The sequence below is a fragment of the Lissotriton vulgaris genome, chromosome 4_1 (assembly GCF_964263255.1).
Source record: "Lissotriton vulgaris chromosome 4_1, aLisVul1.2, whole genome shotgun sequence".
In the NCBI taxonomy this organism is placed as follows: Eukaryota; Metazoa; Chordata; class Amphibia; order Caudata; family Salamandridae; genus Lissotriton; species Lissotriton vulgaris.
In genome coordinates, this window is record NC_141691.1 from 843,610,174 (window position 1) to 843,635,458 (window position 25,285).

General features: G+C 47.0%; 1 protein-coding gene across 1 annotated transcript in view; it reads left to right on the forward strand.

The window, feature by feature from the left end:
• LOC147722661 (uncharacterized) overlaps window positions 1-25,285 on the forward strand; it is a 164,423-nt gene that overhangs the window by 62,561 nt on the left and 76,577 nt on the right. Inside the window, exon 4 of the mRNA XM_086965164.1 lies at window positions 8,092-8,203. Within this exon, the coding sequence (XP_086821290.1) occupies window positions 8,092-8,203 (112 nt within the window). The remainder of the gene's footprint in view (window positions 1-8,091; window positions 8,204-25,285) is intronic.

Genomic DNA, 25,285 nt, shown 5'->3' on the forward strand with positions numbered 1-25,285 from the left:
AGGGGTTCCACTCGAGAGAGCAGGTTGCAAGGTCCTCAGGGCCATGGGAGTTCAGGTAGATTATCATTATCAAGCCATCAGGCCGGGTGCAGAGCAGATAGGTCAGCTGGGAGGTGCGTGTCAAGATGTCCTAGCAGGCAGGAGCAGGCAGCTTGGAGAGGTGATTCTTAGACAGATGGGGCACTCATGAAGTGTATCTCAGGGGTCTCAATAACCTTTGATGGGTGCTTGCATCCTGGGCATTTGGAGTCTGAATTAGACTGTTTGATTTGGTGAATGCTGCAGAGGGTCCAATACCCCGAGTATTGGTGAAGCATGGCTCTGGTAGATCCTGATGACTTCATACCTGGTGGACAGACAGATCTGACCCCCCAGAGCTGACGTACCACTTTGGTTTGAGTACTGTATAGGATTTGCTGGGGAGCAGCAAGTCGGTAAAACCAGATTCTGCTGTTGGGTGTCTGCGGCTGCAGGAGAGCAGTACCCCAACTCCGAGGGAGTTCTTTGGCAATTTGTAGAAGGCTAGAGGAGCTATGGGGTTCTTGGAGGCCTCACTGTTGCAGAACGAGTCTGCATACCACGATTGTCGAGTCTTTAAGGCATCAGGCATTGTTTGACGTCAGTTTTCTACAGCAGGGCTTTAGTCTTTGGGTCAGCAGCCCTTCTCTGTCCTTTTCTTCTCTGTGCCTACCAAGTCTATGCTTGGAGTCCAGGGATGCCACTTAAATACTAAATTTATGAGCATTAAAGGGGTTGACAGGTAGTAACCAATGGGCTACCTACCTTTAGGGTGTTCCACCCTTTCAGTAACCACTTCCTGTGGGAGAGGGGCCCACCTAATAATTTAACACATTTTCCCAATAGTCCTCCCTCCAAATGTGGAGGACGAAAGGGGGTTGCATTCCCCACTATCTGGAGATGCATCTGTCGCATTCCAAATGCAGCATCGCCTTTGAAGCCTCCAGCCCTGGAAGGCCAGCCTGGCCTGGGAGTGGTGTGAAACACCTCCATGCAGAGCAGGCTTTGTTCCTCGCCTCGGAAAGCACTGGGTCTCGCCCCATAAGTTCAGAAACATGTTTGGTGATGGCAGGCTGGCTAAGACTAGTCAGAGACCAAACCAGTGCTTGGTAGGTTTTCAGGGGACCCTCTAAAGGGTCTCCTGAGTGCATTTATTAATAGATCCATCACTGGCATCAGTGAAGATTTATTAAGATGAGATGTTTGGCGCCTAACATCTTAGGGGACAGTGAAACCATCAAAGAGCTAGGAAACTTGTAAGTATTCAGCCCATGCTCTCTCTATGGCTTCCCTGTGCACTTGCAATATCCAAGAATGGCTCAGATATTGCAGGGCCATATCTGCTCATGCAGATATGTCCACACATGGGCAATAGTGCACCTTGCCTTAGGTCTATAAGACCTACAATAGGGGTGACTTACCTACACCTTATGCAGTGTATGGGGGCATGGCACACAGGGCTGTGAGCAATTTTGACTCTTCGATTTTCTCTTCACCGAACTACGCAGTCTTCAATGGTAGTTTGCATAGTTTTGGTGAGGGATCCCTAGGGTGGCAGCATTTGTGCTGCAGCCTTAGTGGACCCTCTTCCGCCCCACTGACTAGGTACCAGGGGTACCATCTACTAGAGTCGTATAGGGGTGCTGAAGGGGTGCTAATTGTGGTACATTTTTAAGGAAAGGAGACTGGTACTCGGAACTTGGTAAGCAGGGACCCAGTACACTCCAATAAAAGTTGCATCAAAAACCAGGCAAATGGAGTGTGGGGGGTATTGCTACATGGATCCACTTTCACACAAAGTGTGAATGGGTAAATGGATGGATGGGTGGATGGATGGATGGGTGGATGGATGGATGGGTGAAATGGCGATTATATGGACGGTGTGAAAGGATGTATAGAGGGATGGATGGGTGAGTGAGTGAAAGGATGGGTGGATGGAATAAAAGTGAGGATGAATGGATGAAGTGAAAGGACGAATGGATGGATGAGTGAAAGGATGTTTATAAGGATATATGAGTGAAAGAAATGATGAATGATTGAAAGGGAGGGTAGATGGGTGGCTGCTTAAAAGAGTGGACAGATGGATCAGTTAATGGGTGAATGGATGGACAGATGAGTGAACGCATGGATAGATAAGGGAATGAAAGGGTGGATGACCAAAATTGTAAATGGATGGTTGGGTGAGTGAATGGATGGATTGAAGGACGGATGGCTGAGTGAAATGGTAGATGGATAAGTGCAGGGTGCTTCGTCAACGCCTGGGTGGATGGACAGGTTGAAAGGGTGAATGAGTCAAAGGATGGATGAGTAAAATGTATACATGTGACCGGATGATTTAAAGAATGGATGGATGTGAAAAGGAGTACAGAGGGATGGACCGATGGAGGAAAGGGTGGACTGATGAATGAGTGAAAGAAAGGAAGGATGGATGAATAAGTGAGTGAAAGGATGGATGGATGAGTGAAAGGGCAGACAGATGGATGTGTGAGAGAAAGGGTAGATGTATGGATGAATGACTGTAGGATGCTGGCTCTCTATATAGTGCACTCAAATGAAGTATACTGTGTAGAGGGTCCAGGTAGACCTAAATCGGTATACAGAGGCAAACATTAAAATTACTAACAGTATTTGTGGTAATGTGGGCAAGCAGTTTGTCAGAGGGTAGTGCTAAGGATTTGTTGTACTCACAGAGCCAATAAATGAGACACACACTAAAGAATAGATCTGAGACCAATTTATAAATATAACACAATTTTTTATGCTATATTTCAGATCAAGTACTTCATTCTAAAGTACTTTTTAAGTTATGAATTTTCAAGTTCAGAAAATAGATTCATTTTGTGCGTAATTACGTATGATTGAGGTCAAAAGGGAGAAAATAGAAATATGTATATAAAATCACTCAGTTGGATTCAAGGTTTACCTTCGGGATTTAGGTAAGTAGCAAGGCCAGGCCCAATGTTCCACCTGCAGATTCTCTGGAGCATCCCGAATCGGCAGGGAGCATGGTGCTAAGGCCATTGGTAGCTGGTGCACAACGACGAAGAGGGCCACTTAAAAACACAGTTCACAAAGGGACTTAAAGGTAAGTTCGAGGGGTTCCACTTGAGAGAGCAGGTTGCAAGGGCCTCAGGGCCATGGGAGTTCAGCTAGATTATCATTATCAAGCCATCAGGCCGTGTGCAGAGCAGATAGGTCAGCTGGGAGGTGCGTGTCAAGATGTCCTAGCAGGCAGGAGCAGGCAGCTTGGAGAGGTGATTCTTAGACAGACGGGGCACTCATGAAGTGTATCTCAGGGGTCTCAATAACCTTTGATGGGTGCTTGCATCCTGGGCATTTGGAGTCTGAATTAGACTGTTTGATTTGGTGAATGCTGCAGAGGGTCCAATACCCCGAGTATTGGTGAAGCATGGCTCTGGTAGATCCTGATGACTTCATACCTGGTGGACAGACAGATCTGACCCCCCAGAGCTGGCGTACCACTTTGGTTTGAGTACTGTATAAGATTCGCTAGGGAGGAGCAAGTCGGTAAAACCAGATTCTGCTGTTCGGTGTCTGCGGCTGCAGGAGAGCAGTACCCCCACTCCAAGGGAGTTCTTTGGCAATTTGTAGAAGGCTAGAGGAGCTATGGGGTTCTTGGAGGCCTCACTGTTGCAGAACGAGTCTGCATACCACGATTGTCAATGGATGAATAAGTGAGTGAAAGGATGGCTGGATGAGTGAAAGGGCAGATAGATGGATGTGTGAGAGAAAGGGTAGATGTATGGATGAATGACTGTAGGATGCTGGCTCTCTATACAGTGCACTCAAATGAAGTATACTGTGTAGAGGGTCCAGGTAGACCCAAATCGGTATACAGAGGCAAGCGTTAAAATTACTAACAGTATTTGTGGTAATGTGGGCAAGCTGTTTGTCAGAGGGTAGTGCTAAGCATTTGTTGTACTCACAGAGCCAATAAATGAGACACACACTAAAGAATAGATCTGAGACCAATTTATAAATATAACACAATTTTTTATGCTATATTTCAGATCAAGAACTTCATTCTAAAGTACTTTTTAAGTTATGAATTTTCAAGTTCAGAAAATAAATGCCTTTTGTGCATAATTACGTACGATTGAGGTCAAAGGGAGAAAATAGAAATATGTATATAACATCACACAGTTGGATTTCAAGGTTCACCGTCGGGATTTAGGTAAGTAGCAAGGCCAGGCCCAATGTTCCACCTGCAGATTCTCTGGAGCATCCCAAATCGGCAGGGAGCATGGTGCTGAGGCCATTGGTAGCTGGTGCACAATGACGAAGAGGGCCACTTGAAAACACAGTTCACAAAGGGACTTAAAGGTACGTTTGAGGGGTTCCACTCGAGAGAGCAGGTTGCAAGGTCCTCAGGGCCATGGGAGTTCAGGTAGATTATCATTATCAAGCCATCAGGCCGGGTGCAGAGCAGATAGGTCAGCTGGGAGGTGCGTGTCAAGATGTCCTAGCAGGCAGGAGCAGGCAGCTTGGAGAGGTGATTCTTAGACAGATGGGGCACTCATGAAGTGTATCTCAGGGGTCTCAATATCCTTTGATGGGTGCTTGCATCCTGGGCAGTTGGAGTCTGAATTAGACTGTTTGATTTGGTGAATGCTGCAGAGGGTCCAGTACCCAGAGTATTGGTGAAGCATGGCTCTGGTAGATCCTGATGACTTCATACCTGGTGGAGAGACATATCTGACCCCCGGAGCTGGCGTACCAATTTTGGTTTGAGTACTGTATAAGATTTGCAGGGGAGCAGCAAGTCGGTAAAACCAGATTCTGCTTTTCGGTGTTTGCGGCTGCAGGAGAGCAGTACCCCCACTCCGAGGGAGTTCTTTGGCAATTTGTAGAAGGCTAGAGGAGCTATGGGGTTCTTGGAGGCCTCACTGTTGCAGAACGAGTCTGCATACCACGATTGTCGAGTCTTTAAGGCATCAGGCATTGTTTGACGTCAGTTTTCTACAGCAGGGCTTTAGTCTTTGGGTCAGCAGCCCTTCTCTGTCCTTTTCTTCTCTGTGCCTACCAAGTCTATGCTTGGAGTCCAGGGATGCCACTTAAATACTACATTTTTGAGCATTAAAGGGGTTGACAGGTAGTAACCAATGGGCTACCTACCTTTAGGGTGTTCCACCCTTTCAGTAACCACTTCCTGTGGGAGAGGGGCCCACCTAATAATTTAACACATTTTCCCAATAGTCCTCCCTCCAAATGTGGAGGACGAAAGGGGGTTGCATTCCCCACTATCTGGAGATGCATCTGTCGCATTCCAAATGCAGCATCGCCTTTGAAGCCTCCAGCCCTGGAAGGCCATCCTGGCCTGGGAGTGGTGTGAAACACCTCCATGCAGAGCAGGCTTTGTTCCTCGCCTCGGAAAGCACTGGGTCTCGCCCCATAAGTTCAGAAACATGTTTGGTGATGGCAGGCTGGCTAAGACTAGTCAGAGACCAAACCAGTGCTTGGTAGGTTTTCAGGGGACCCTCTAAAGGGTCTCCTGAGTGTATTTATTAATAGATCCATCACTGGCATCAGTGAAGATTTATTAAGATGAGATGTTTGGCGCCTAACATCTTAGGGGACAGTGAAACCATCAAAGAGCTAGGAAACTTGTAAGTATTCAGCCCATGCTCTCTCTATGGCTTCCCTGTGCACTTGCAATATCCAAGAATGGCTCAGATATTGCAGGGCCATATCTGCTCATGCAGATATGTCCACACATGGGCAATAGTGCACCTTGCCTTAGGTCTATAAGACCTACAATAGGGGTGACTTACCTACACCTTATGCAGTGTATGGGGGTATGGCACACAGGGCTGTGAGCAATTTTGACTCTTCGATTTTCTCTTCACCGAACTACGCAGTCTTCAATGGTAGTTTGCATAGTTTTGGTGAGGGATCCCTAGGGTGGCAGCATTTGTGCTGCAGCCTTAGTGGACCCTCTTCCGCCCCACTGACTAGGTACCAGGGGTACCATCTACTAGAGTCGTATAGGGGTGCTGAAGGGGTGCTAATTGTGGTACATTTTTAAGGAAAGGAGACTGGTACTCGGAACTTGGTAAGCAGGGACCCAGTACACTCCAATAAAAGTTGCATCAAAAACCAGGCAAATGGAGTGTGGGGGGTATTGCTACATGGATCCACTTTCACACAAAGTGTGAATGGGTAAATAGATGGATGGGTGGATGGATGGATGGGTGGATGGATGGATGGGTGAAATGACGATTATATGGACGGTGTGAAAGGATGTATAGAGGGATGGATGGGTGAGTGAGTGAAAGGATGGGTGGATGGAATAAAAGTGAGGATGAATGGATGAAGTGAAAGGACGAATGGATGGATGAGTGAAAGGATGTTTATAAGGATATATGAGTGAAAGAAATGATGAATGATTGAAAGGGAGGGTAGATGGGTGGCTGCTTAAAAGAGTGGACAGATGGATCAGTTAATGGGTGAATGGATGGACAGATGAGTGAACGCATGGATAGATAAGGGAATGAAAGGGTGAATGACCAAAATTGTAAATGGATGGTTGGGTGAGTGAATGGATGGATTGAAGGATGGATGGCTGAGTGAAATGGTAGATGGATGAATGAGTGAAAGAGAGGATGGATGGAGTGGAAGGGTGGATGGATGGATGAGTGAAAGGCAATAATGCTCCTGAAAAAAAATATCTGTCTCCAATTGGGCACAATGTAGAAAACGTAATCTCTGATGCTCCTTTTGGCCCTTCGAGTGATGACAGCCAATAGGTTGTCACCATTTTTGTATTGGTGGATGCCATTGGTGTACTACACAGGCATAGTCATGCCCCAATATGGCGCCTGCCATCGCCTTTAACAGCATCTCCCACAGCCTCTGCCTTGTATTGGGCAGATTGTGGATAATGATGCAGGTACATGCACGGATGCCACTCTTTGACAAAGTAAGTTTCCTGAGCAGTTATCTGTGGGTATGATATGAGCGATACTGTGAACTAGTCCTATGGGGTCTCTGTGATACACTTGGACACCTAACAGGCATGAATTAAAATACTGCAGAAACTCCTGCACATTATTTAATAGACTTGATGGCCCTAATTTTAATGTTACACTTTTCTGACCTACCTTCTACGGATATGCCCTAGCAAAACTTGACTACGAAAAGCACTTGCCTGTTACTGTATCATTTCCTTGAAAAGGTCTTTTTCTTTTCTTATCTTTGGATGGTTGTTTTCCTATATCTTCTGATGACAGAAGGTTCATCCAAAACCATATCCTTCTTTCTCAACCCTCCTCATTTCTTTCATCCAACCGACTTAGTCGAAAAGTTTTGAGAGACGTAGCTCAGATTATGCACTTAACCCGGAGGTATGGGAACCATGATTGGCTCAAAAAAAAGTTCAGAGCTTGACAAATATCATAGGGAAAACTGTGGGGACTGATCAACTTGAGAAAATCCATGAATAACCCCCTTGCCCTTCCCCCCGCTGCACCCCTCCCCACCAAAGTAGAATGTGCCACATCTCTATGAATCACAACACTGAGGTGATGGATATATGACGTTACCACGCGAGCGTTACAACGACCTACCATTACAATGCGGTTGTAACAACGCAAGGCGTTACAACGACTTGCGTTGGGGGGGCGCAAATTTAAAACATTTAATTTACTATTCCAACACCAGTCCCCGTGGATAGTAGGGAAGGTGTTGGGATAGTAAATTAAATGATTTACTATCCTCGAGCGCCCCCCAGCGCAATTCGTTGTAACAACTTTTGTTGTTACAACCGCGTGGTAATGGTAAGTCGTGGTAACGCGCGCGTTGTAAACGTTGCATACCGAGGTGATTGGGCTCATGCATATAACATACATTATGTTATAGTGTGACCAACCAATTCTGTTAAATCGAAATGTGGGTTGAGTATTAAGCAAACTCAATGAGAGTAGTACCCTCTATTTTCCTACATCAAAGATGCCCATTTGAAGTGCATTTAACCTTTATTTTAAAACTACCTGAATCGATTAAGTGAAACTCATGAATGCATGTCAAATGTATTACTGTGCAATCATTTTTTAGGTATCCTTAGTGGCTACAGGCCCTCTGACTAATCTGGCGATGGCTGTGAGACGGGATCCAGAATTTCCTAACAAACTTCAAAACCTGTACATCATGGGAGGAAACATGGAATGTGAGTAGTAAACCTGCCTTAGAATCTACAATATACAGAACAATGAATCTAGTAAACATGCTGTATGAACATGACTTTCCAGGTTTGAAAATGATCCTCTGCTGATGTAAACGTCAAGGTGCCCTATTATTTAATGGCAGGACTGTCACATGCACCATATGGGTTTTAGAAAGTTGGACTTAGTAAAGTTTATGTGTAAATAACGCAGCTAGCACGTGTATTCAATTGACAATTGTAAGACACCCGGATTATTATTTGGGGTGGGTAACTATCCACCTTAACAAACAATCAAAATCCTTGTCAGAGTGAACCCTTCATGTCACTAAATTATCCTGAGCTCAACCCCCTGTTAGCTATGGCACAGAGTAGACAGGCTTAACTTAGGGCAAAGTGTAAAGTATTTTTGCAATACCAAAACAGTTATAAAGTCTAAATGCAAAATGATAGAAATCCAAAGCTGAATTAGAAAAATAAAATAAAAGTTAAGAAAAAGTGACACCAAAATTACAGGAATAGCACAGAGAAGCCATTGATAATGATAGTCAGTGGTCGCAGTAGACAGGGATCTGGGCACAATTTTACTCTGACCATGATAGAGAGCCAGCAAGATTGACCAACCAGGTTCATCTTGATCAATTATTTTACTTTCTAAATTTAGTGCTTTAAATCTCAATCTACAACTAAGATATACTGCTGGAACCCCTTAGGGCCTTAAGGGAGGTGCTTAGAGATTTATAGAGTGCCAGGCAGAGCCTAACAGCAGGATTCAGTCCAGGTCGAGTTGTCACTCGTCAGCTGGGCAGCTACAGGAAAGACCTCTTGTAGCTTGTTGTATCTCTGTAGCTTGAATAGAAAGTTAGCCTTATGACTCTAGGACTCTGTTACAAATGATGTTCCTGGTTGGCTAAGGTATTCGCCTCACCCTGGTAGAACTCATCATTCTAGTCAGGGTAAGCTAGATACACAACGTAAATAACATATTTGTGCAACACACACACTCAGTAACACAATTAATACACCAAAAAAAGACTCCACACAGGTCTATAAAAATAGATAATTGTATTATAAGCACATTAAGACCACAATGATTAAAATACAGTATTTCGTTTTCAAGAAATGCACTTTCAAATATATAAGGACACTCCTTGTTGCCCTGAACAAAACAAAGTTAAAATGATCAAAATCAGATAATTACTCTTCAAGTTAGGCAGTTTGTAAAATATCACATTAAGGTCATAAAATGACCAACATGTTCAGAAACTCCTATGCTTATTTTGGGCCTTTTACGATAGAAGGAAAGCACATGAACTGCCTCTCTATGGGAACACAAATGTACCCCCCATTGAAACACTGTGATAAAAATAGCCATCCTGATCAGCTAGGTATGAGGCTTAATAGAATACTTGCACCAACACTAGACCACTGAGTGCTCCAGGGATATCCGACAACTGGTGTAAATGAGGATTTCCAGATGGTGTGAATGCGCAGGTCAGATAATGGGGTCACATGAGTCCCATTTCAAGTTTACAGTGCCTTCCTGCACTCACTGGGGCCTGCATCACAGGGACTCTCCTGCAGGAAGGTGGGGAGGTGCTGGATCGCTCAGTTCAGTGCTGGCAGTAGAATTAGTCCATTAGCAAAGGGGAGTGGTTCCTGCAGGTGTGCAGCATCGGCTCCGTCCACTGGTGTGGCAGGCACTGGAGGACACCCAGTTTCTGGTGCAACCGGGACCTGGCGGTGCACCGCTCCCAGGGCGTCCCTTGCTGTGGTGTCTGATTAGCAGGGGTCAGAGCCCCAGTACGTATAGCCTAAAAGGCCTTTGAAGTTGAGGTGACTTCAAAGAAAAGTCTTTGAAGTGCACAGGTTCCCTTTCAGCCCAGTTCTGTCTGCCATTCAAATCCTGGGGTGTTGATCAGTGCTTTGTGTGAGGCCGGGATACTAGCTATTGAATGTACATGTCAGTCCCTCCCCTTCCCTCCTGCCAGGAAGACCTATCAGTATGCAGATGAATTCAGATGCATCTGAGTGTTCTGTGTTTGTGGTTCTCTAGAGGGAATACACAAGCTGGAGCTGTGACCCAAACTCAGACGTGTATTGGAGACCTGGCTGCAAGGCATACAAATAGCTAAGAGCTGAGAAATACTCACATTTGAAAAGTGCAAAAACAACAATTGATGGACAGAATGCAGTACAATGTCATACATTCACCCCAGTATAGAGATCTGGGCCTAAATCCAAAGATGTTTGCTCACCATGCCATTCCAGTTTGAACCAAGCCATATGCAAATCAGCCTTGACCCTGTGCTCGATGGGAACAGTCCAGCCTGAACTGCCAGGCCAGGTCCTCCCTGGACTGGAAGCAAGCATCCTAGGACCAGTTTAGGGGGTTCACCCCTAATCAGCCGGGATAGCTTGACTCCAGTGGCATGGAGAGTCGGGACCCACGTCTGGGCATACCCGTCCCACTCGAGGTGACGAATGCAAAAAGAACAATTGATGGACAGAATGCAGAACAATGACATACATTCACCCCAGTACAGAGATCTGGGCCTAAATCCATCATTTCTTTGCTCACCATGCCTTTCCAGTTTGGACCCAGCCATATGCAAATCAGTCTTGACCCTACACCCAATGGGAACAGTCCAGCCCGAACTGCCAGGCCAGGTCCTCCCTGGACTGGAAGCAAGCATCCTAGGACCAGTTTTGGGGTTTCACCCCTAATCAGCCAGGCTAGCTTGACTTTGTTTCTTTTGTATATGTCGCCCTAAGTGGGAACGGTATGCCCAGAAGTGGGTCCCGTGCTCACTACACCGCTGGATTCAACCTAGCCTGGTTGATGAAGGGTGATGTGCTGAAACCGGTCCTAGGATGCTTGTTTCCGGTCCAGGGAGGACTTGGCTTGGCAGTTTGGGCTGGACTGTTCCCATAAGGAACAGGGGCAAGAATGATTTGCATATGGCTGGGTCCAAACTGGGGTGGTGTGGTGAGCAAAAGAATGATGGATCAAACCAAGATCCTTGTGACTGGGGGTGAATGTTTGCATTGTCCAGCATTCCGTCCATCAATTGTTTCTTTTACTTATGAAAAGTAGCACTCCTAAACTTGTAATCCCAAATCCAACTTTACCAGTAAATAAGATTTGTCATTATCAATCCAAAGATATTAAACATAAAGATGCTACTCCTCTGCAATCAGGAGTTAAAGCAGTTTGTACTTTCTGCCTCTTTTTCACCCTCTGCCTTATTTGCATTCGTTTTTACTTTTTCTCTTTTTGCCCCTTTTTTCATACCATTTTCACTTTTTCAACTTCTTTTTTCACTGTGCCCATGCTGCTGCTTGGGCTTGCAGCCCGCCCCTTCCAGCACTGTGTTTCCCACTTCCTGCCTTCCAGATGCTCAGCCCTCCCTCTCACACTAATTTGTGGCGGGCGCTATGCCAGGAAAGTAGCGATTTCACTGATCTTTTCAGTGAACTGTTTCCCTCCCTATGCAGCTCCGCCTGGCAGCTGCTGCCCCTTGCAGGTCTACTGACTCTTGCTGGTTGGTGTTTGAGGCCCTTCTCCACCTGCAAGCACCCGCCTGTGCCTCGTCCCTGGTGTGCTGCCTTCTGTCCTTGTGCTTTCTCCCTCTCTTTTCCCTCTGCCTTCTTCGCACTTTTTTTTTCTCCCTCTCTTTTCCCTCTGCCTTCTTTGCACACTGGGTCTCAGACCTTCCACCAATACGACACCAGCACCCTCCTCACCCTCAACACCACATGCCATGCTGCCTGCCACCTCATGGAACCAAAAGACTCCCAAGGACCTTTTTCCAGATGAAACTGCAGCCGCCCCTCACCCTCCTCTGCACTCCAGCTCCTCTTGCCGTGACTGACCGGCTCAGCTGCATCATCCTCAACACAAGCTCCCTCCACGAACACGCCATGGAAATCTGGGACCTCCTCGACTCTGTCTCCCCGACATCGCCTTTCTCACTGAAACTTGAAACTTGGATGAACCCCAGCCCGGGCCCGGACATCGACACCGCCATCCCTGACAGCTACAATATCATCCACAAGGACCACACCGACTGACCAGGGGGAGACATCACTTTTGTCCGAAAGAACTCCCTCCAACCGGACAACTCACTTGGACAACCCAATGACAACCAGGGAACATATCCCCTTTCAGGTCCAGACCAACCCCAATACCACCCTCCATGGCACCCTTATCTACAGACCTCCTGGCCATTGGCCCGCACTTCACCGACACCATCATCGACTTCATTTCCCCCCAGGCTCTCGCATCTACCGATTACATCCTACTCAGTGACCACAGCTTCCACCTGGACAACCCCAGTGACCAGAACACTGCATCCCTTCTGGAGAACCTCGCCAACATTGGACTCAAGCAGCTAGTCACCTCTCTGACCCATGCAACGGGACACACGCTCGACCCCGTCTTCTCTGTCAACGAAAACATCACCTACATGAACACCTCGTAACTCCTCTGAAATGACCATCACTGCATTCATTTCACCTTCACCAAACCAACCGTACACCTACCGCCCCTCACCGTAACTTGAAAAAGGTCACCAAAGAACACCTCAGCACCACCCTTAGTACAACCACACTGCTTACACTCACAGACACCAAGACCACAGCACGCAACCACCACTGATGGATCTCCAACTGCTCTGATGCACTGGTGTCCCTCAAGAAAGCACCCAGCAAGCAACACTCCAAGGAAGCCAGTTGGTTCACTGCTGCCCTCCACAAGTCCAGACTCACCTATAGGTGGCTCGAGAAGAGATGGAGGAACAACAAAACCCCAGAAACCACACTGCTTACACTCACAGACACCAAGACCACCACACAAAACCACCAATGATGGATCTCCAACTGCTCTGATGCACTGGCGTCCCTCAAGAAAGCACCCAGCAAGCAACACTCCAAGGAAGCCAGTTGGTTCACTGCTGCCCTCCACAAGTCCAGATTCACCTATAGGTGGCTCGAGAAGAGATGGAGGAACAACAAAACCCCAGAAGCACACTTAGCTTTCAAATGTCGCCATCACCGCACATCACCTCCTCCTCAAAACTACAAAGAAAATGGCCCTTCAAGACAGAATCAATGCAGACGCGCAATACAGCAAATAATTCCTTGACATTGTTAAGGAGTTCACCAAACCCAACAGCGTGGCCACAGAAGTCCCACTCTCCCAAGACGTCTGCAACAAGCTCGGCACAAACTTCCACTTCAAAACCAAGCAGATCTATGACAGCTTTGACACCCAAGACCTGCCCATCACTCCTGCCACCACCACGCGCAATGACCCCCCCCCCCACCCCCAACAGATCCTGCTCAACTGGACCCCACTCCCTACGGACGACACTCTCAAGACCATGAAGAGCTTTCACTCCAGAGAACCCTCAGATCCTTGCCCACACCACATCTTCCACAGAGTGATCACCTCCATCACTCCTAAATTACGCGGCACCATCAACTGCTCCTTTGAGACCGCATCCTTCCCCAACGACTGTAAACACGCCAAGATCAACCCTCAAAAGAAGAAACCATCTGCCAACCTGACAGACCTCAAGGATTTCAGAGAAATCTCTGTGCTCCCCTTCCCAGCCAAGGGAATCGAGAAGGTCATCTTGATTACCTTTAAATTCATCAAAGCCACCCACGTCCTGATCTCCTCTCAATCTGGCTTCTGAAGCAAACACAGCACTGAAACCACTCTCCTCTCTGCCACCGATGACATTGGCTCCCTCTTTGACCCAGGAGAAACAGCAGTTCTTATCCTCCTGGACCTCTCCGATGCCTTCGACACCATCTTCCACCACACCCTAAGCATGAGACTCCACAACGCCAGCATAAGGGACAAAGCAGTGGCCCTTGATCCGTTCCTTCCTAACCGGTAGAACACAGTAAGTCAGACTACCAAAGTTCTTCTCAGAACCCACTGAGATCAGCTGCAGTCCCCAAGTGCTCATTCCTGAGCCCCACCCTCTTCAATGTCTATATGGCCAGATACCCAGCTGATCCTTACAATCACCAACGAGCCCACAATCGCCAGAAAGAAGTTACTCGACGTGATGAAGGCCGACGCTACCTTGATGAGAGACAGATACCTCAAGCTCAGCTCGGACAAAACCAAAGTCCTCATCCGGGTGCCCAACACCTCCACTTGGGAAGACTACTGGTGGCCTGCCGCATTAGAAACCACACCCATGGACCACACACAAAACCCTGCCATCATACTGGACTCCTCTCTCACAGTGAGCCACCACATCAACGGCGTTTCCTCATCATGCTTCCACACTGTTCGCCTGCTTTGAAAAACCTTCAGGTGGATCCCCACTGTGGCCAGAGAGACGGTTACCCAGCAGCAGACTCGACTACAGAAATGCACTCTATACAGGAGTCACCCAGAAACTCCTCAGGAAATTACAGATCGTTCAGAACGCTGCAGGCAGGCTGGTCTTCAACATCCCAAGCCACAGCCACATCTCTGAGTTTCTGGGGAAAGTCCATTGGCAGGGTCATCTTAAGGAATTTGGGGGCCCTGGGCTAAACATATTTTAGGGGCCCCTGTTTGGATCAGCTTTGAATGTATGATCCATGTTCAGTTCTTTTATGCCTCTTTTGGCCAGGCCACTGACAGTGCCCAGGCACACTGGTCCAAATTCTAAATGTTTTTACATCCAATATTCAGGGATAGTGATGTGTTTTCAATATTCTAACATAGCAGCACCCCACTAATATTACTACAAATAATTTCTCTGTAACCCTCCCATTTCTCATATGTGAGGTCGAGTTTAGATCTTATCTAAAGTTTTTTATGGATGTTGCATGTAACATAAAAAAATATTTCCCTGCAAAATGTCTGTAATAGACTCTCACACATCAATCACATTAAAAATAAATGAAAGGAAAACGGTATTTAAAACATTCTGTTTAAGAATTATTCTGGGGCATCAGGGCAAGACTCTATACAGAACAGAGCTGTCTATGTCAGGGGGCCCCCTGAAAGTCTGGGGCCCTGGCCAGCGCCCACTTTGCCCATTCCTTAAAGCGTCTCTGTCCATTGGCTCCCAGTCGACAAAAAAGTGACGTTCAAGCTCCTCACATACTCCTACCTAGCCCTCCAAAATACCTGACCAGCATACCTGAGCCACCGCCTCTCATTCCACGTACCCACCAGACACCTCCGTTCTGCCAAACTGGCCCTCAAATCCTCAAGACCAGGACTGCAGGAAGGTCCTTCTCCTACCTCATCGCCAAAACTTGGAACACCCTGCCTCTCCACCTCAGGCTATCCCTGCCGCTGACCCAATCAAGGAAGGATCTCAGACCTGGCTCTTCGACTGAACCTCAGCACCCATCAGGACCTGCAACCCCCCCCCCACCCCCAAAGTGCCCCCATCACACCCCAGCGCCTTGAGACCCTCAGGTGTTAGTAGTCGTGCTTAACAAACACTGATTGACTGATTGATTGAAAAGAATATTAAGGAATAGTAACCTTTGAGAGTAGTAGGCCTCACAGTAGTAAATAACGACTTTGGGTGTTTGTCACTACTAGGCACCCACCACTTCTTTTATCATTGTTTGCTCTGCTCAGAGGAAAATATAATACTGCAGAAAAAAACACTTCTATGTTAGAGATTGTAACTAGTTTCGGTCTTCCTCTAAAGAAAGTTATTGACACTATTTTTTACTACCTATTTTCTCCCCCTAACATCATTTGGAAACAGTATCTTGTTACAGTGGAAACCGATAAGTGACCATCTGCACAGATTTCAGATGTTTCCCTTTCATATTTATTTGGCCAGTGCTTGCTGTATCATCGCATGCCGGATGGCAGATAGTTGACAAGCGTTGGTGAAAGCACAGAACGATGAACAAACACTCTTTCTGAATTATATGAGAAGACATGTTCAAGGAGTGTGAACAAAGTCATATCACTAGAAAAAAAAATTACTTTTTCAAACCAAACGTTATTGATTGTATAGATAAAGGGGATACCACCAGTGCCACAAATTGTCTCAGTGTTTTTGGTGAAGATTTACAATAAACTAACGCAGCATGGTTCAGCAAGTCATTTTGCTGCGCCGTCTGCGTTAGTTTGGAAAGCACAGCAATGCAACATATTTACAACAATATGTTGCATCTCTGTGCTTCCCACCGTGCTGGCGCACAAACTGCTGCCATGCGCCATGATGCCTGCGTCATGGGAAGATTATTTTTGTTCAGGAAGGGTTCCCTTCCTGCACAAAAATAATCTGAAATGCTGTTTTTCAACTTATATGTGTGCTGCATTGGCACACATAGAAGTTGAAAATCAGCATTCTTTCAAATTATTGTTTATGTGCAGGAAGGGAACCCTTCTTGAACAAAAACAATAATTAGAGGTGAATTCCTCTTTCAATGTGTGCTGCAGAATGTAGCACGCATAGAAACAGGAAACAAAAACGAGTAGGAAAGAATAAATATCTCCTTGTTGCGCCTCCCTACGCCTCCCCGGTGGCCTCATTTATGAGAAATGACGCATCGCTGCGTGAAAGCAGCGATGCGTCACTTCTCAGTGCGCACTCCTTGCGACATTCCTGATGCGTCATATCTAATGTATGACGCATCATGTCGCAAGGAGTTACAGATACGTCTTATTTCTGACGTATCTGTAAGCTCAAAAGTGACGCATTGCTGGAGTGTGTCACAAAAGTGACGCAACTCCAGCAATGCGTCCTTTCACATGGGGCAAGCCCCATGTGAAAGGGCTTGCACAGTCTTATGCCTGCTGTGAGGCAGGCGCAAGATTTTGACGCAACGGCGTCCTAAAAGTGACGCAGTGAAATCTCATAGATTTCACTGCGTCACTTCTACGACCCTTCCTTGCGTCAATACGCCCCCCTTGCATACATTATACCTGGCGCAGGTATAATGTGGCGCAGGGGTTTACAAAGTGACGCATCTACCTAGATGCGTCACTTTGTAAATATGGCGCAACAAGGCGCATTTTTTACGCCACTGGTGCGTCACAAAAAGTGACGCACCGGCGGCGTAAAAGTGACGCACAGCCTCATAAATGAGCCCCCTGGGGAGGAGTGGCATTCACACGCATTTCCAGATTTACGATTCCTCACACCCACAGCAAAACCCTTGGAATGCCCCTATGGTTAAGGGACCATATTTACAAGGACAGGAAAAGCCACGCAGGGTAGCTTTTCCTGTCCTTGTAAATATGGGGCAGTGTATTGCGCTGCCAGCGCTTCACAAAAAGTGATGGTAACAGTGACGGTGACAGTGCAAGGTGTAATGTAAGTGTAATGGACAGTTATGTCCATTACAAAAGGAATGCAGCATAAGTCCGAATGCAACGAAGAGGCCAGAGGACTGGTCGATCTACCCACGGATTATGGAGGCCTCATGAGTTCCTCTGACTTGACTGATCTGATCATGGGTAGCCGATATACTGGATTCGATATTTATTTTTGATGGTTGGTGCGAAATGCTTGAGAGCTGCGCGTGAATGACTTTCTTTACACATCTCTGTGTGTGTACTGCCATCTACTTGACAGTATTGGTATTTCAGTTAACATTCACCAGCAAAATAGATAAATTAATAGGAGTCTTCCACTGACCAAGACAAGGATTTTCATTGTGCTGAGATTGCGAGCCTATTGGTGAGGTGATCGGACTAGGAAGCGCCAAGTAACCTGTTTTTCAGCTTCACTTATCTTGGTGATGTACCACAGAGCAAATTTCTACACTTGTTCATTTTACTGCGGTTACCTGTTTCATGTGCATTTATTCTCAAAAGCACTTTGATCTCCATGTGTAGTGAGTGTGGTGAGCTCTGGGCCCAAATGCTATCAATAATGGGCACAGACACAGTGTGGTAGGGTACTGAAACTGCCCAGGGCACGTGCGCCCGGCCACTTTTATTAGCAGGGCCACCTGACCGGTGATGCCTGTGATTGGTGGGTGTACAGTGTGAGGTGCAAACAGAGGTGGAACACTAGAACGTTTCAAGCAGGACACTACATACCTCCCAAACTTTAATGAAAAAGAAAGAAACAAAAGTCCAACCTAGGAAGAACACAAAGCAACAATACACAGCACCAATGAGTCCCTTCAGGCCATCTGCTGGGCTCTGCTGGAGCTCTGGACCACACGGTCGGGAAGCTTTGGTCCGCCTCGGCTATAAAGTTCAGATCGACCTGATCTTGCGGTGTTGGAGTCTATTTACAAAGTTCAAAATAGCAGTGCATCTACAGTGGTGATGGAGTCCACTTTAGAGATCTTATTACTTCCGCTCAGGTTCTGGTGGACAGACAGCCTGCAAATATGGAGGATGGCCTTGGCGGCTGAGGGATTTCCTTGGAGGCAATGATGCTTTCCATTTCATGATAGCCAAGCAACTTCAGACTTGCCTCTCCTGCCTAGACTCCCCTCTCATAGGAGTTTACTGGAGGGCCTTCCTGCAGGGCTGCCATGGGACCGTGTGGACTCTTCGGGCTTCGCGTAGGCCGCACAAAGGCGTCAATGAGAAACTGGCAACAGGACCACGCTCCTGTAGCCGCAGATGGCCTTAGGGTAACCAGTTTCCATCTGCGACCTCGATGCTTCCCGGTGCCTGTTGTGGAGCTGCTGACAACTCATCTCTCCAATTTGGATTCCCCTCTCACTGGAACTCCGTTGAGGCCCTTGCCCCTGGATTGCCACATGACTGGGTGGGCTGTGCAGGCCTTTTGGAGGCTGTGCTGAGGGTTCACTGTAGAACTCCCAACCGGGGCGCAGCCAAGCCTCGTGTAACCCCAAGGGTAGAAAGTCCAATGGTCGGGTATGGTCTTCCTCTGCAGGCTTCAGGTTTATGGGGAACCACAGATGGTTCCTGGGTGGCTAGCCACGTTGAACCCCGGATGTTTCGAGTGTTTAGATCCACTCTGGTGATGCGATGGTCTACAGATTTTCTTGGTGATGGTGCACCTGTATGACGGGTACGATAATTTTCTTTTGGTTGGGCATTAGGCAGCAATCTCTTGCTTTCGGTAACCTTGTGGAGTGAGGAGGCCTGGAGGGACTTCGTGCCCTCTTACGGTTGTCTTCTGGCAGGTGCCAACGCTAGATGTGGACCATTGATGCCCAGCAGCCGGTGACAGGTGAGTAGACAGTTGCACTATGTAGTGTGGGGCCTGGACACAGATTGCACTTGCTAGCGGATTACGGTTGGTCCTCCTACAAAGCTGTCTCCAGTGACGTCTCTGCACCCTGGTGGCTGGCTTGTGCTGATGAACACCTTCTCCAGTGCTGGCATGAGTCCTCTGTCCTGTCGCTCTTCTCCTTTTCAATTTTGCGCACCTGTGGTGGATGTTTGCCATGTGGCGTCATGCCACTCTCCTTTCCTCCTTTGAGGAGTGGCGTCGTGCCACGCTCTTCTCCTTCTTCTGACCAGGTTCATCACTTGGATGTGGCGTACTGCCACATGTCTCATGTTTACACCACATGGACATGTTGCAGGTCTGTTCTGTTGGTAGGACGTGCTTCTTCTCCTTAAGGACCTCTTGCAGGCCTCTTCCCCTCTTCAGGAGTTTCCGTGGTGCTCCTATGCTAGGATTTCAGGTTACCTCTTCGCTCAAGGGCGTCATGCTTGCGCCTCAGGGCTGAACCATCGTGGAGCTTAATCCTGCCTCCATTTAGGCATGTTTGGCAGGGTTGGTCACTTCGAGTGACATGCTCTTTGCTTGCTTCGTGAATGGGGCATCCGGCTAGTGTTGCCTTTCGTTGGAGCACATGTTGTGGTGGCAGCTGGCCACGTGGAGTGTGCAACACTCTTCTTGCCTGTCTTGGGTCACTGGTGACTCAGTCTTGAGGCTTTGGGCTTCTTCACACTCTTTACAGTCTCTTCCTCAAAATAATGGGCAGCTCACTGGTACAGATCAGTCTCTTTTATCCTTAGTGGTTTGTCTGTAGTGCACTCTGTGCACTCCTGCCTGTTTCTTCTCTCATGCTTAGTGTGGCCAGAGCGCTCATGCAGCTAAGATCTTTTGGAAGCATGTTTGGATTGCCTTGGCAGTACTGTCTTTACTTTCTCTTTAGCAGTGCTGCTGGCCATTTGTTTGTTCAGGTGAAGCACAACCAATAGTCCACTAGGTGGCTCTGCAAGCTATTTCAGGAGTCCATTGCAGTTTTCCTGAGGCTGCATGCCGAATAACTCATGTGGACGATATGTAGACAGGTACTGAGGTACGTTTTGTGTATGCTCTGAGATGCTCATTTTACTATGCTTTCGTGCTGCTGCTCTGCTTGTAACTGCAACAAATGATGGACTGATTGCTGAATAATTCAAACATTCACCCCTAGTCAATAGATCGGGGTTAAATCCATTGTTCTTTTGCCCACTATGCCACCCCAGTTTGGACCCAGCCATATGCATAGCAGTCTTGACCCTGTGCCTCATGGGAACAGTCCAGACCGAACTGCCAAGCCAGGTCCTCCCTGTGCTGAAAACAAGCATCCTGGGACCGTTTTCAGAGTATTTCACTCTTTAGCAGTCAGGCTAGCTTGAATCCAGTGGCACAGTGAGCAAGGGACCCATGTCGGGGCATACCCATCCCACTTAGGGCGAAAAGCGTAACTGCAACAAATGATTAACGGAATGCTGAATGTTTTAAACTTTCTCCCACAGTCAAGAGATCTGGGTTAAATCCATTGTTCTTTTGGCCACTACACCACCCCAGTTTGGACCCAGCCATATGCAAATCAGTATTGGCACTGTGCCTCATAGACAGGCCAGACTGAACTGCCAAGCCAGGTCCTCCCTGGACCGTAAACAAGCATACTAGGAGCGGTTTCAGGGCATCACCCTTCATCTGCCAGGCTAGCTTGAATCCAGTGGTTTAGTGAGCATGGGATCCATGTCTGGGCATACCCTTCCCACTTAGGGCAACATCTGCAAAAGAAACAATTGATGGACAGAATGCTGGACAATGCAAACATTCACCCCCTAAACAAGAATCCTGGGACCAGTTTCGGGGTATGTCACCCATCATCAGCCAGGCTAGCTTGAATCTAGTGGCAAAGTGAGCAAGAGACCCATGTCTGGGCATACCCATCCCACTTAGTAGCACCCAGCATCCATCTGCACAGGAAGTGTTGTCATTGCTCTTCCCATCATCCATCCGCACAGGAAGTAACATCACTGCACGTTCCATCACCCATATACGCAGTAAGTGACATCACTAGTTTTCCGCCCACTGGCTCCATGTAACTCCCCTTTCCCAAGGCCTACTTAATGGCGGCTGCAGTATTGATGCACACAGCGGGCATGCCGCTGACGTGCCTTTGGTGCACCAAGGGCATGCCTGTGTGCACCTGGCCATTCCTGGATTGCACACAGTTTCAGAAACCTTGATCCTCCCCCTACCTACTACTACTCTGCCACACACCTCCATCATGCTCTCAACCCTGGCAAATGATCACCACACTTCTGCCACACCGCACCACATAACACGTAAGGAGCGCTCACATGCACCTTCTACAAGTTCTCATGCACTCTGTACGTCCTACACCCACCAACAGCACCCATCACCACATTTGTTCACACACAAGCACATGAACCAGCCACTCTCTCATGCTCACAGAGACCAAACATACCCACACACATGCTACATTTGCATTCATGCTCCTCAACACCTTTCACTCACAATACACTGCAAAGAGATATGGGACCACTCTCTGGACCAGGCCTGAGCGGAGTTCATGGAGGGTCGCGTAGCAGAACTCCGTGAAGTGACAAAAAATCTCCACCGAGTTCCGCAAGTGGCGGAGTGCAGTGCAAACTGCTGTTCGTGCTGATCTTCCTGCTGCTTGAGTGAAAATTCTACCCAAGCGGCACTTGTGCTCGTCAACTAACCGTTGGCGAGCGCAAGCAGGGAAAAAACTCTGCTGCACTATGCAGAGAGGAGTTTTCTACACTCTGCGAGCTTTGCGGAGTTCCAAAAATTCTGCAAACTCCAGGAACGGAGCGGAGTTCACCGCCCAGGCCTACTATGGATCTGCATCTCCTCATGGAAACATGGCTCAACCCAATCTCTGCAGCAGACATCACTACAGCCATCCACATTGGCTCCAAGATCACCCGGCAAGACTGTCATCACAAGGCAGGAGGTGGAGTTGCCATCATATTCAAAGACACCAACTGCTGCACCACCTACATGGATACCCCACCAGCTACATAGAACAACTGACGATCAAGTTACGCATCACAGCCAACTTCTCCCTGGGAAGAACTCTCATAAATAGACCACCAGGACCAGCATCATTTTCACCAGAGACATAACAATTTAATTCACAGTGAACCTCATCATCAATGCCAGCAACTTCATCCTCCTTAAAGTCCTTAACTTTCCCCAAGAAGAACGCACCAACCGAAACCTCAAAAACCTCGGCCTCACCTGCACGTTACTAAACCCACCAACAATGTCAGACACCAATTGGATCTAATTTTCTCTTTAATCAGCAACCTTACAGTCGACTAGCCAGCAGCTATGACCTGAACAGACCATACCCTTGTCAGTTTTAGTATACCCATCCTGCACAGCCACAAACCTACCACCACCACTGCAACAGGAACAGCATCTGCCCTCTATGTGCACCGGCTCAAGCACACCAGCAATTGCCATAAGTCATCAAGAAATTGTGCAGCTGGGTCACTTCATGCACCAACACTGTGACTCCCTTTAAGAGCAACCCAACAGCAAGAACATGACCACAGGTCAGCTGGCACACAAAGGAACTATGGATGATGAAACTTCACTGTGAGCAACTGAAATGCAAATGAAGAACAAGTCAAGACACCACAGATAAGTATATCTTCAAATCCACACTAAGACTCTCCCACCAGCAACATGGAACACAGAATTCCAGCACCACATAGTGCTGTCTGTCTGAGTCCAACACAATCTCCTTGGAAGACTCTAGATGTGCTATTTTAAATCTTAAGTCTGACTCTCACAATTATCCTTGCCCCTCTTCTGTTTTGGCGTTGCTGAATAAGGGCCAGATGTAGGTAGGCATTTACCGACCGGTAACGGCCGATTCGGCCGTTACCGACCGGTAAATGGCTATGCTAGATGTAGGTGGCCTATTTTACCGATTCGGTAAATTTACCGAATCGTTAAATTTACAGAATCGGTAAAATACTGAATCGGTATTTTTACCGATTCGGTAATTTTGCAATGTAGGTGGGACTCTTCTGAGTCCCACAGGCCTTACCGAATCGGTACTTTACCACCCAATCCAATTGGGTGGTAAAATACCGATTCCAGGTGTGCATGCACATGTGTGCATGCACACCTATGGCATGTGACAGACGGACATGCCCTTAGGGCATGTCTGTGTGCCACATGTCACACATGCCTTAAATCGGGGTGCTAGAGGGTGTCAAAGTGACACCCCCTGCACCCTTGCAAAAATCGATATTTACCGAATCGGTAAATACCGATTCGGTAATGCCCATTGATTCCTATGGGCTTCAAGGCCGATTCTTTCTACATCTCCCCCCTTCTATTTTACCGATTCATAAATACGGAATCGGTAAAATTCGGTATTTATGAATCAGTAAAATTAACTTACCTACATCTGGCCCTAAGTCATTTGTCACTGTTACAGTGCCTTCACGCTGGAAGAGGGCTAAAATTGTCCCTCTTTTAAAAACGCAAAACATGGATCCAGATGTCCTGGGCAACTATAGGCCAAGTCCCCTTCTACCTGCTCCACTAAGATAGTGGAAAAATGTGTAAACCATCAGCTCTCCAACTACTTAGCGATCAACAATCTCCTTCATCCTAGTCAATCAAGCCAATGTACAGTACCAATACTGCCTTGTTGGAGGTCTCTGAACTGACTAAAAAGCAAGTACCATTGATGCGGGTAGTAGGGCAGTCCTGGTACTGTAGGACCTGTTGGCTGCATTTGACATGGTCCCACATGCCAGGCTACTATCACGCTTTCGGAATATTGACATTAGGGATAATGCCTGGAATTGGTTTAAGTCTTCTCTTGAGGAAAGGAGTCAAGAAGTTTGGCTTTCTACGTACTCCTCCAATAGCCGAAGGCTCTCAGTTGGAATTCCTTATGGTTCAACACTTAGCTGCACCATGCTTAATATCTATATGTTTCCCCTGGCTAAAGTGGTGAAATCATTTATAGCTAGATAATTTCTTACACTAATGATACCCAGATCTTCTTTGCCTCCAGTAAATGGGTGCCTATTGAACAGGACGCCATTCAACCCTCTCTCTGAGTAGTCTTTTGTGGATGATTTATAATCATCTTAAGTGCGACACCGAAAAGACTGAAGTGCTCAGTTTTGGAAATATATATATATTTTTGGGGGATGTTCACTGGCCAGTAGGGCTATCTCCATCAGATACCCAAGTAGAATCTGTAAAGAACTTAGGGATCAAATTTGAAAATAAAATGTCTTTCCATAATCAAATTATCCCTGTGGTAGATTTGTTTTTTGGCATCTTATGCATGGCAAAGGCAAGTCTGCATTTCTTCTCTGCTCCAGCAAGGATCACAGTGGTTTTGGCTGTGTCCAGGTTGGACTATGCCCATGCTTTATATGCAGGTCTGCCAAAATATCTGTTGAGAAAACTTCAGACTGTTCAAAATGCGGCAACTAGGATGGCTCTTAGCCTTCCTAGATGTGAGCACATTATCATTCATCGGCGCAATTAGCATTGCCCTTCCTTTAAAAATTGATTCTTTTCAAGTTGTATCTGCTAATGCACAGTGCCCTCTACCATTCAGGACCTGAGTACCTATCTGCAAGGATTGTCTATTATAATCCAGCAAAAGTATTATGATCCTCCAGTAACCATCTGGCAAAGATCCCACAAGTTTTTCTGGCCAAATCTGGAGAACGTTAATTTTCTTTCTTGGGCCGGTGGGTTGGAATAATCTTCTGTTGAAGCTCTGACAGTTTAATGAAGAAGCTCAGTTTAAGAAAATGCTTAAAACATGGATCTTTATGCTGTAGCTGTCTGCTTTCCTTTTTCTTCTAGCTGAGCTCTTTATGGAGCAGAGGTTTTC